Source organism: Ranitomeya imitator, chromosome 8 (assembly GCF_032444005.1).
Source record: "Ranitomeya imitator isolate aRanImi1 chromosome 8, aRanImi1.pri, whole genome shotgun sequence".
NCBI lineage: Eukaryota > Metazoa > Chordata > Amphibia > Anura > Dendrobatidae > Ranitomeya > Ranitomeya imitator.
In genome coordinates, this window is record NC_091289.1 from 56676503 (window position 1) to 56690182 (window position 13680).

The window sequence follows — 13680 nt, forward strand, 5'->3', positions numbered from 1 at the left end:
TGTTTTAGAAACTCTACATAGATTATGGAGTTCATCTTTACCCCTTCAGGGATCATAAAGGGGCCGACAATCTCTCTCCCCATGATTCCAGCCCAAAACATTACTCCACCTCCTCCTTGTTGGCGCCTTAGCCGAGTTTTCATGGAGTGTCCATCAACCAGCCATCCATCTGGACCATCCATCGAGCGTTGCACGGCACTCATCGGTAAACAAAACAGTTTGGAAGTCAGTCTTCATGTATCGTTTGGCCCACTGGAGCCGTTTCTGCTTGTGTGCAGTGGATAGAGGTGGTCGACAGGATGGCTTACGCACAGCTGCAAACCTCTGAAGGACCCTGCATCTTGTTGTTCTGGGGACGTCGGAGGCACCAGCAGCTTCAAAAACTTGTCTGCTGCTATGACAAGGCATTTTTTGCAGCTGCTCTTTTAACCTTACGCAATTGCCTGTTGGAAAGAGTCCTCAATTTTTCCTTATCAGCCCGCACACGTGTGTGCTGGGGATCAGCTACATACTTCTTGATTGTGCGATGATCACGATGAAGTGTCTGGGCAATGTTGATTGTAGTCATGCCTTGTCCTAAATACTCCACAATTTGTTGCTTCTCAGCAGCCGACACATCCTTTTTCTTTCCCAGTTTGGCCAAAAATGTAGGCTGCTTAATAATGTGGAACAGCCTTCTTAAGTAGTCTTGCCTTTATTTGGACACAACTGCCAAACTAATTTGCACAGATATCTGCAATTGCTTTCAGTGATATAAAGAGCCCTGACACACATCACCATCAATGAGCTTAAATGACAAACAAAACAATTCTAACCTTATCACTCCTAAACTCTTTGTGCAGAATAATTTGGAACACAGTATAAGGCCCATATCTCTGGAACTACATGGGCACATTTAAAAAAAATTAATATGGTAATACTTGGGAGCAACGGGAATAAAATAAGAGCCAAAACAGAGCGCTTTTTTGACCTGGTGACGGGTCCTATTTAAAGCTCACGCCACAATGTACTACACACAAGCTGCATTAACATCTAGAAAATAAGTCAGCACACCTTTTCACCACTTTATCATTTTCTACTTTATTACCTCAAATTAACAAACACATTAAAGCTGAAAAAGTCTATATTTACACAGGAAGTACAAAAAACCCCCCAAAAAGTTGAGTCTCCCCTCCCCCCCAAAATAGGATTTTTTTTCCCCTTTTCTTAAAATTATAAAGTAATAAAAATTACTAGAAATAAAAATGAAAACGATAATATATAGTAAATAAATTAGGAAACCAAAACATTGTTAAATATTGAAACCGTTTGGAGGGCGTGTAAGAGTTCGACGTTACATGGCGCCATCTGGTGGTACAGATGGAGATTGTCCAGGTCACGGTGAGAAATAGGAGATCCAACATTCGGTATCCTACCATCCGGGACTATCCCAACCATTTACAACCCTCACTAGAATTATGTATGCACCTTCACAGTCTTCATCAGAAAAAAACAAACAAAAAAAAAGTCAAAAAGCAGCCGTCTCAGTCTCTCGTCACTGCAGAAGGGCAGGGGGGAGGTGCAGAAGGATGTGCGTTGGTTTTTTTTTTTTTTGCCTTTTTTTTCTCAAAAGAATTAGACCACAAGCCACTAGCAGCCACAGTGGGAGATACCGAACAATAAACCTACTACTAAAATACTATTAACCTAGAAATAAAACGGCCAGTAACTGCTGGGATCGCCCACCGGTCAGGCCACTCCACCCTTTTCTCCAAAATCTGCATGGTTCTTTGGAGCAGGTGCATACTAAAAGCAAGCTAAGCCTCCACTGTGGATCAGGAATTAGGCCCCTCTCCATCCCTGCGTACTCCGGGACCTTTAATGACAGTAAAGCCCCATTTATCCCTTCCGTGGTTAATTAAGGTGGCGGCTGGAAGGGGAATGGAGCCCAACCCCGGCTCCCGTACCTAGGAAAGGCTTCAGTCTTGTAATGGTCACAAGTCTTTTCTTTTTCCAACTTGCTAATTCTTCTCATCTTTGAAAGGTGATTAGGAACAAAAAAAAAAATAAAGGTACAGCTAAAATCTTACATTTAGAAAAATGTAACGTTTAAAGTTTTTTGTTTTTTTTGAGGGGGGGGATGGTGGTTTGGGGAGAGTAAGCTAAAAAATAAAAAGAATATATACAGTATATATCTATATGTAGTGTTCAGTTTTAGAAGGAGCAGGAAGAACATCTGCTGTCCCTGGTCTGCCAGTATGTCGGTAAGGAAAGGGGAGCGGTAAATCCCTCCACGATGCACAGGTTCTTGTGTCTGCGCTGCTGGAACCAGCGTCTTCTGCGCGGCTCTCCTCATTGGCAGAAAATAAAAGTTAAAAATGTAAATTTTGTCATCTTTAAAAGAAAATGAAATACAGTGAAGACACTGGAAAGAAAAAAAAGAGAAAAGAACAAGTGTTAATATATTATAACATCCCCCTAGTCACACAACAAGAGCGAGAACGTGTAGATATTGTACCCATACTCATGGTATATAAAGCCCCATATTATATAGCAATTCTCCCCTGGAAGCATTCCAGGTTTGGTTTTTTTTAAGATCTAAAAGTCATGTGGCATTCAGAAAATATCAATCAAAAGCCTTCCCTAAAAATTCTGTAATTTTTTTTGCATATTAAAAATTGCCCAAGTATCGCACATTGGCATTAAAAATTGGGCAATAAAATGAATAAAAGGGTTAATAAGCCTATGGAACAGGTATACTATGGAAGGTAGTAGATGTGACAGATAAAGCTAGTGCTTTACTACATACAGGTGAATTATGCAACCATGCATCGCCAACCCAACAGTTACCCAAGCTAAACTGTACATAGCAGGTGGATCAAGTCACAAATTAATAAGAGTCCCTAATTATCCCTGTTCTCATATGCATGCTTGACCACAGAGGTTGGCACCCAATAAAAAGTGCAAGAAGGTGCCCCCAACTTCAGTCATCTCTCCCTAAAAAGGGACCCCAAAATCTAAACACACCCAAACCTCCAACCACAAACCATACCAATAGTTCGCTTAGGCACCCAAATGTTATTACTATGCAGTAATTAGTACATCATACCATACTATTAAATATGGGAACAGTAATTGGGTGTATCAATTGCCATGAAGATATATGTTAACGGACACAAGATGCCACTTAACTTCCTGTCTTTGTTGGCTTACATGGACATATAGGCAGAATAACTTTAATTTCGATTCATGTACCTTGGCCCCAAAGCTTTTCCCCCTATACCATTTAGGTTAATTGGTAAGCTATGGTCAGGTGAAGAAGCGATCATTCCATACATAGCAATGATGTGCAATGGCCCCAGGATGTCACGACCATGCAGGCACCACCCATCCAGGCACCATGGCACCACCCATCCAGGCACCATCCATCCAGGCACCACCCATCCAGGCACCACCCATCCAGGCACCATCCATCCAGGCATCATGGCACGACCATCATGGCACCACACATCCAGGCACCATCCATCCAGGCACCATGGCACCATCAATCCAGGCACCATGGCACCACCCATCCAGGCACCACCCATCCAGGCACCATGGCACGACCATCATGGCACCACACATCCAGGCACCATGGCACCACCCATCCAGGCATCATGGCACGACCATCCAGGCACCATCCATCCAGGCACTATGGCACGTCAGGGAGGCATATAAGAACAAGGACAATTAGGGACAGTCTTGTTGATTTGTGATTGATCCACCTACTAATCTATGAGAGGCTGGGTAACTGTTGGCTTTGGTGATACATGGCTGCATAATTCACCTACACGGTGGCTCAGTGGTTAGCACTGTTACTTTGCAACATTGCAAGGCGTTTTCCCCATGTATGCTACCCCCATGTTTTCCTGGGTTTCCTCCTACACTACAAAGACATACTGGTAGGGAACTTAAATTATGAGCCCCAACGGGGACAGAGATGATGCCTCTAAAGCACTGTGGAATTAATGACCAATATAAATAAAATACATAGTATATTACTCCAGCTTATCTGTCACATGTTCACCAATTTTCTGTTTCATATGCTTATTGGGAATGTATTAAGATGTTTGCTAATTAAATAGTTGGAATTTAGGGGAGTTTTTCCAGAGCCAAGGATGATCCATATGCTTTTGTGTAGACGGTGAGTAGCACCGGTTGGCATTACCAAACAGCACCTACACCAGTTATCTTTTGTATGCCCCCAACCTCCTCTGATAGGTGGTAAATGTGTCACTGGGCGTGCTATTGCTGGGACTTTAACCGATCCCAAGAATGGGCGCCCCAAAGTCCTTTGTGTGAACGGAGAGGTAGTGCGCTTATGTGACAGTCATCAGTCCCATAGAAAGGAATGGAGTGGGGGGTCATACACTATACCACTCCATTTTCACCAGGCATCTAGGAACCACTATTATGGAGACAAATGGGGAATTGGAGCGGTCAGACACTGAGCGTTCATACATTTATAGTGGGATAATCCATCTAAGAAGAGGAACAGCTCAGGCTGCAAAAACTAAGCCTACTAGAAAGGTCAGCCTCCATTTTCTCTTCATATATTTGGAGTCCATTAAATTTGGATCATCAGGTGCTCAATGGAGTGACACTATATGGCCGCAAAATTAATAGTTTCCAGGATGCTTTGTTGGAGAACCCAATTTGCATGGTAATGGATAAAGAGACATCTCACGTCACAAGGGTTTAGGAAGACTGCAAAGAACGGCTCAGCCTCCGACTTGGCATTGCACGCTCAGCCCGAGTGACAGCTCAATATTTCTTGCTAATAACAGGAATTAATTAGAAGTGCGCCAATCTTTTCCATATGAAAGATCTTATCTACCGCTGCACAGATCCATTCGTGTGTTTGGAGCTTGAACGTTTGGCCATGTGACTGTGCACGACAGTGAGGATATCCCTTCTAGAGCACCAAACCCCACACAATCCTGCACCAATTGGATAGTTGTTTTTTTTTTCACCCTTAAGGTTACAGCACCACAAGTCCCATTATTTTCATCATTTCTCATGGTAATTTTATGTGAGATTTAAAGAGATCTCACCTAAGCAAACATTGGTCCGGTGACGGCCTTCATTTTCCAAGATGGTCAAACGGTACGCTGGCCTAAAAAAAATAAAAATAAAAAAAGTGTCAGTAATTACAAGACGCTGTGTCAGAAGGATCCATTTAGAGGAGCTGACCGGCTTGGTTTACACAGGCCGGCCTGTATTGTGTTCTCACAGAACAACTGTTAATATGATCTTTCTGTGCTCAAACAATCCTCGTTGTCAGCCGCACATCTCCTGTTTACACAGAAGTGCTACCACGAACGAGAATTTCATTGCAGACACTTAAAATCCAATCTCCTGATAAAAGTTCTGCTCGTTTGTTAGGCAATTGCCAGCATTTTTAATTAAACCTATAATAAATAGGTGAATGAATGATATAAAGAATATTTGTTCAAAATTATTGGCTAGTCTAAATGGGCCTGAAATGAGTTGCATTATTTTTCTTCTACGATCAGAGCCGTACCACAATCGCAGCAGAAAAAAGTACCCCGGCTGCAACATGTGAAAAAGACAATGACAGGGTCACTGCAGTTCAAGACATCAAAAAATAAGAGATAGGGACCACAATACGTGTTGAAACAAGTTAGGCCACGTTCACACTGAGTATTTGCTCAGTATTTTACCTCAGTATTTATCAGCCAAAACCAGGAACGGAACAGACAGAGGAAAAGTATAATAGAAACACGTCGCCACTTCTGTAATTTTCAGACACTCCTAGTTTTGACTTACAAATACTGAGGTAAAATACTGACCAAATACTCAACGTGGCCCAAGAGTCACATAGAAATCAGATGGCATTAAGGCCACGTTCACACGCTCAGTATTTGGTGAGGTTTATTTACCTCAGTATTTGAATCCAAAACCAGGAGTCAAACAATCAGAGGAAAAGTATAATAGAAACACGTCACCACTTCTGGATTTATCACCCACTCCTGGTCTTGGCTTACAAGTACTGAGGTAAAACAAATTTAGCCTTCGGCCGTGATCACACACAGCGAGATACGGCCGAGTCTCGCAGGCTAAAAAGCGTGCGGCCGCACAGCAATACATGGAGCCGCACGCTCCGCTCCGGAGTGCCGGTGCCACAGCTTGTTTTTAACCTGCGAGACTCGGACGTATCTCGCTGTAGTGTGACTCCGGCCTTAAGGGGATTCTCAGGACAGAATGATTGTTTAAACCAAGCAGAGGTGCTTGAGCGGTGCATCCTTGGAGCTGTTCAGAGCTCCTTCTCACTTATTTACCGTATATACTCGAGTATAAGCTGAGAATTTCAGCCCATTTTTTGGGGCTGAAATTGCCCCTCTCAGCTTATACTCGAGTCATTCCCAGGTGTCGGCAGGGGAGCGGCAGCTGTCTAACAATACTCACCGGCGCCCGTAGAACCAGGGACCGCGCCAGGAGCAGGTGAGTATAACGGGGGCATTGCGCGAAATTCATCTGTCTGCGTTCCATCGCTGCTCCGTATTCCGTGTCCTCTGCTGTGACGTTCAGGTCATAGGGCGCGATGACGTGGTTTGTGTGCGCCCTCTGCCTGAACGTCAGTGCAGAAGACACAGTGGCACCCGGCGGTGGAACGGGGAAAGGTGACTACAGCAAGCGCCGGGGGCCTTAGTGACGAGAGATGAGCATGTCAGTATGTACATATATATATATATATATTTTTTTTTTTCTTTTTTAAGTCGCAGCAACAGCATATGGGGCAAATGTGTCTATGGAGCATCTTATGGGGGCCATAATCCGCATTTGTGCAGCATTATATGGGGTAAATGTCTGTATGGAGCATCTTATGGGGCCATAGTCAACATTTGTGCAGCATTGTATGGGGCATATCTTAATATGGAGAACCAGGGACGTCCAGGGACCGCGCCGGGAACAGGTGAGTATGGCGGGGGAAGTGCGCTATATTCACCTGTTCCTCGTTCCACCGTCAGCACCGCTGTGTCTTCTGCGTCCTTTGCAGTGACGCTCAGTTCAGAGGGCGCGATGACGCGATTAGTGTGCGGGCCGCCCTCTGCCTGAGCACCAGTGCGGAGGACGCGGAAGACACAGCGGCGCCCAGCGGTGGAACGAAGGACAGGTGAATATAGCAAGTGCCACGGGCCTGAGCGACGAGAGGTGAGTATGTGATTTTTTTTTAAATCGCAGCAACAGCATATGGGGCAAATATTATGGAGCATCTTATGGGGCCATGTCCAGCATTATATGGGAGGCAAATATCTCTATGGAGCATCTTATGGAGCCATAATCAGTATTTGTGCAGCATTATATGGGGCAAATGTCTGTATGGAGCATCTTATGGGGCCATAATCAGCATTTGTGCAGCATTGTATGGGGCAAATGTGTCTATGGATCATCTTATGGGGTCATAATTAACATTTGTGCAGCATTATATGGGACATATTTTAATATGGAGCATCATATGGGGCCCATCATGAACTGCATGGAGCATTATATTGGGATCTTGATTCAATATGGATATTCAAAAACACTTAACCTACTGATGTCTCAATTAATTTTACTTTTATTGGTATCTATTTTTATTTTTGACATTTACAGGTAGCTGCAGCATTTTCCACCCTAGGCTTATACTCGAGTCATTAAGTTTCCCAGTTTTTTGTGGCAAAATTAGGGGTCTCGGCTTATACTCTAGTATATACGGTATTTTCCATCCATCCATATCCGCCCTTCACTTTCTTGACTGGCAGCTCTAACTTTACAAGAGCCATCGAAGAGTAGTGATCGGAAAATAAGTAGGTGGGAAGGGAGGCCACACCATATACACCAACATTTATGGTGCATAAAGACACATACTACAGTGGCAAGTAAGTTTGTGCACCCCTGGTCAAAATTACTGTTATTATGAACAGTTAAGCAAACTGAAGATAAAATAATCTCTAAAAAGGACTAAAATTAAAGATGACTATGTATGTATGTATGTATGTATGTATGTACACATACATACATATATACACACACACATATATAATCACACATTTTAAAAATTACAAGAGGAAAATGGGCAGAGGACGTTCTTTCTGATGGAATCGTTCATTTTTCCCGTCTTTGCCATCTGGCTTAGACTGACATGACAACTTCTTCCACCCAGGACTCGGCTGCAAAGAACACGTTTAACTTCTCATATTCCAGCCCCATCACCATCCAGCCCCATCACCATCTCAACCTGCACAAACCCCTCATCCTGCTGATACCCCAATACTGAGCCGCTGCTGCCGTATGTGTCTTTATTACTGCACCTGCTGTGTGGTTGTCTGTGCCATCTAAATTCTAAAGCACCCTCGATAATATAGTAATGCCGGGTGCAAGTGCCCTAGAAAACAGTGCCCAAATTTTGCCCCCCTAGAAAGTAATAATGCCCTGTGTGCCCCTTTGATAGTCACAGTAACCTGAGTCCCCCTTTAACAATAAGTGCCCACTTCACATTGAATAATGTCCCGAGTCTCCCCCCTGTACAGCTCCCCTATACACAGTATGATGCTCTCTTATACGCAGTATAATGCCCCTCACTGTTAAGTACCACCCACACAGTATACTGACCAGTTAGTAGCCTCCAAACTGTTTGATGGCTCCAACACAGAATGATGGCCCCTTCACTGTAATCTCCACACTGTACGATAGCCTCCATATAGTATAATTCACAAGATAGTCCTCAATATAGTAAAATGCACCAGATAGTCCTAAATGTAGTATAATGCACTCCCCATCCTCCATACAGTATTATGCACTCCCCATAGGCCTAATCTATATTGTACAATGCACCTCCCATAGGCAGACTCTATAGCACAAGGCAGCACCCCTATAGGCAGACCCTGTAATATAAGGCAGCACCCCTACAGGCAAACCCTGTAATATAAGGCAGCACCCCTATAGGCAGACCCTGTAGGAAAAGGCAGCACCCCTATAGGCAGGCCCTGTAGGAAAAGGCAGCACCCCTATATGCAGACCCTGTAGTATAAGACAGTACCCTCATAGGCAGACCGTGTAGTATAAGGCAGCACCTCTATAGGCAGATCCTGTAATATAACGCAGCACCCCAATAGGCAGATCCTGTAGTATAAGGCAGCACCCGTAAAAAAAATAAATACCTCTCTTCCTCCGCAGCTCTGAGTGCCCGCTCATTTCCTGATAGCGGGCGCCGGCTAGTGACGTCATACGCTGAGAGGGGGATGATGGGAGAAGCAGTGTAGTGCTCCTTCTCCCATCAATGCGATCAGCTGTATCAGCTAAATGCCGGTACAGCTGACCTTCCGATGACTGCGGGGGGCCCTCTGCTGTCATCGGGGGCCCCCCACGCCTGCTCAGGGGCCCCATAGCGGCCAGGCGCCAGAGCAGGGAGATAGATTCTCCCTGCCGCAGAATGTAACTGTATATAGTTACAGTAGCGTAGCTCCGGGTGGGCCCCCTCAGAGCGCGGGGCCCTGGGCGACCGCCCCCTTGGTAGCTACGCTACTGACAGATGGTGTAAGGTTTACATCAAGAATATGTTTAAATTTAACTGAATTCATTCTTCCCTCTACCCATGAAAAGTTCCCCGTGCCATTGGCTGCAACACAAACCCAAAGCATGATTGATTCACTCCCATGCTTAATGGTTGGCAAGATGGTCTTTTCCTGAAATATTGTGGTCTTGTTTCTCCACAAATACATTTGATCATTGTGGCCACAGACTTCTATTTTAACCTCCTCGGTCCACAGGACTTTTTGAGAAAAACATCACGCTTGTTTAGATGTTCTTTTTGCATACTTCTGACTCTGAAGTTTATAGAGAGGATGCAGAAGAGGTTTTCTTCTGGTGACTCTTGAATGCTATATTTGTGCAGGTGTCTCTGAAAAGTAGAACAATGTACCACAACTCCAGAGTCTGTTAAATGTTTCTGAATGTCTTTTGCAGTCAAGCGGGGGTTCTGATTTGGCTCTCTAGCAATCCAACAAGCAGTTCTCACTGAAATTTTGCATGGTCTTCTAGACCTATCTTGACATTCGCTGTTCTTAGTAACATAGTAACATAGTTAGTAAGGCCGAAAAAAGACATTTGTCCATCCAGTTCAGCCTATATTCCATCGTAATAAATCCCCAGATCTACGTCCTTCTACAGAACCTAATAATTGTATGATACAATATTGTTCTGCTCCAGGAAGACATCCAGGCCTCTCTTGAACCCCTCGACTGAGTTCGCCATCACCACCTCCTCAGGCAAGCAATTCCAGATTCTCACTGCCCTAACAGTAAAGAATCCTCTTCTATGTTGGTGGAAAAACCTTCTCTCCTCCAGACGCAAATAATGCCCCCTTGTGCCCGTCACCTTCCTTGGTATAAACAGATCCTCAGCGAGATATTTGTATTGTCCCCTTATATACTTATACATGGTTATTAGATCGCCCCTCAGTCGTCTTTTTTCTAGACTAAATAATCCTAATTTCGCTAATCTATCTGGGTATTGTAGTTCTCCCATCCCGTTTATTAATTTTGTTGCCCTCCTTTGTACTCTCTCTAGTTCCATTATATCCTTCCTGAGCACCGGTGCCCAAAACTGGACACAGTACTCCATGTGCGGTCTAACTAGGGATTTGTACAGAGGCAGTATAATGCTCTCATCATGTGTATCCAGACCTCTTTTAATGCACCCCATGATCCTGTTTGCCTTGGCAGCTGCTGCCTGGCACTGGCTGCTCCAGGTAAGTTTATCATTAACTAGGATCCCCAAGTCCTTCTCCCTGTCAGATTTACCCAGTGGTTTCCCATTCAGTGTGTAATGGTGATATTGATTCCTTCTTCCCATGTGTATAACCTTACATTTATCATTGTTAAACCTCATCTGCCACCTTTCAGCCCAAGTTTCCAACTTATCCAGATCCATCTGTAGCAGAATACTATCTTCTCTTGTATTAACTGCTTTACATAGTTTTGTATCATCTGCAAATATCGATATTTTACTGTGTAAACCTTCTACCAGATCATTAATGAATATGTTGAAGAGAACAGGTCCCAATACTGACCCCTGCGGTACCCCACTGGTCACAGCGACCCAGTTAGAGACTATACCATTTATAACCACCCTCTGCTTTCTATCACTAAGTTAGTTACTAACCCATTTACACACATTTTCCCCCAGACCAAGCATTCTCATTTTGTGTACCAACCTCTTGTGCGGCACGGTATCAAACGCTTTGGAAAAATCGAGATATACCACGTCCAATGACTCACCGTGGTCCAGCCTATAGCTTACCTCTTAATAAAAACTGATTAGATTGGTTTGACAGGAGCGATTTCTCATAAACCCATGCTGATATGGAGTTAAACAGTTATTCTCATTGAGATAATCCAGAATAACATCCCTCAGAAACCCTTCAAATATTTTACCAACAATAGAGGTTAGACTTACTGGCCTATAATTTCCAGGTTCACTTTTAGAGCCCTTTTTGAATATTGGCACCATATATTAGCCACTTGTTAAATGCCATTTCTTAATTACATTTTGATCTGAGGAAAGGGCAACTTGAAAATGCTTTGCCATCTTCTTATAGCCTTCTCCTGCTTAGTGGGCTTCTCCCATTTTCATTGCTAGGTAGCTGCTTAGAATAACCCATGGCTGCTGGTTTTTTAGCACAAGGTTAGAGGAGGCTGGGTTTTTATAAAGCTGGGAAATGTACATCACCTGGCCTTTCCTAACAATGATCGTGATCAAGCCATAACCCTAACAGGCTAAGTAAGGTTTCGAACCTTGGTCAAAGTTATCTGAGCACACAAATCTTAAAGAATGCCCAAACCTTTGCATCAGTCCATTTTCCTTTTTGTAATTTTTAAAATGTAACAAGTTACAATACATATTTTTTGCTTAAAATACAAGGGGAAATATGCCATCTTAACTGTCTGCCTTTTAGTGATCATTTCATCTTCAATTTGCTTATCTGTTCACAATAACAGTAATTTTGACCAGGGGTGCACAAACTTACATGCATCTTTGTGCAAACAAAAGAAAGACAAACATCTAAATGCCAATGGGTCAAGAGGACAGTTACCTGTGATGCGGAAATCCGGGACACTTCTTGTCGCCCTGTAAGATCAGAGGAAGAGACATTTGCTGGGGCTCCCCGATGTAACCTCATGCTGACCTTTCGTTCTCTGTCCACCCGTGAAATTGCCCGAGGGGAGGTGTTACCTGGAGCAACAGGGGGAAAACGGAGTGTATATTACACCTGTTACACCGCCACGAGCATGCACATGGTGATAGTAAGCAGGAGAAGACAGCCCAGCTCAGCACAGATAGCTTGCCATGTTGACAAAGGGCCAGCCGGTCTGCCCTGGAGGAGTCACAGGTGCATTGTGGCACAGACTCAACACCACTGATGGGCTCTATGGGAAATATTCTAGGCCGAAATCAGAAATCATGCTTGGATGCATCTTTTTTTTTTTTGGGAGGCAAAACCACTTTGTACTAACTTTCCATTCTTACATTGGTCGCTGATCTGCAATGGCTGCAAACAACAGCAATTAGATGCAGCCAGTGCAGATAATCACTCGAACAAAACCCACATCTGACCAATGTTTTGAACTATTACAAATGACCGGACGTTTTATCAAACCAGGCGGCGATCGGTAGTGACAGTCGAAATCGGCTACTTCCTTTGATTTAATGTGTATGGCGACCTTAAAGGGCTAGTCCACTACTAGGACTACCCTTTCTTAATCTTATTGTTTGCCCGCTATACTCACCTCGCGTGCCCAGGCGGTTCCAGCGGTGTCGGCACTCGCAGACCCGTGGCTCACATGAGGTTATGTCTTGTCACACGAGCCCTGCAACCAATCAGCGCTGGCGTCAATCTACCCGAAATTCAGATGTATAAGTAATCAAGAGGAAGTGAGTGTTCAGTCACAGTCCCGACTCCTCGATTACTTATGTGTCTCAAGATGGGGACAGTGACGCCAGCGCTGATTGGTCGTAGGGCTTGCGTGATGCAACAACATCACGTGAGCCCCAAAAACGCGAGTACCGACACTGCCGGAATGGCGTTGGCACGTGAGGCGAGTATAGGTGTTTTTATGTTAATGTCCTAGTAGTGGACAATCGCTTTAAGTAGAGTACTACTTTATTAAGGTGACAGTGCTATGACACGGATGGGGACATTAAAGTCTTTCAGCAAGTACAGTCATAGCTAGATACATCAGCTCTACAGGACCCCAGGTTATATTGTAGGGGTTGGTCAGTCTCTGGGAGAAAAAACAACATTTTAGACAAGTTCATTAATAATGCAGAACAGACAGGTGCAACTGGCAAGTACTGACCGCTCTGCTGAATCCTTGAGGCTGGTGTGGAAGCTACAGGGTCTCCTCCATTCCTTAACCGATTAGGGGCAGCACCTGCGGGAGGGCCCGGAGGGAGCGCCCGAGTGGCGGAACCTCGAAGCTGCCCCATTCTCTCTTCTCGATCATGTTCCCTTCTTTCCCTGTCCATATCTTCTGGATTCCGAGCTGCACCCTACAAATCAAACACAACTGAATTAGTTTTCTGAATAGAAAAGCAAATATTTCTTTTTTTGTGGTTCTCGGCCGCAACGCTATACAAATTGTAATCCCGGATATTGCA

The 13680-nt window shown here is 44.2% G+C and overlaps 1 protein-coding gene across 1 annotated transcript in view; it reads right to left on the reverse strand.

The window, feature by feature from the left end:
- Positions 1-1054: 1054 nt before the first annotated feature.
- CSNK1E (casein kinase 1 epsilon) overlaps positions 1055-13680 on the reverse strand; it is a 60188-nt gene continuing 47562 nt past the window's right edge. The window contains exons 8-11 of the mRNA XM_069736971.1: positions 13380-13572; positions 12116-12255; positions 5073-5134; positions 1055-2404 (exon numbers count right to left, since the gene is read on the reverse strand). Coding sequence (XP_069593072.1) covers positions 5102-5134; positions 12116-12255; positions 13380-13572 — 366 coding nt within the window. The 3' untranslated portion in view covers positions 1055-2404; positions 5073-5101. The remainder of the gene's footprint in view (positions 2405-5072; positions 5135-12115; positions 12256-13379; positions 13573-13680) is intronic.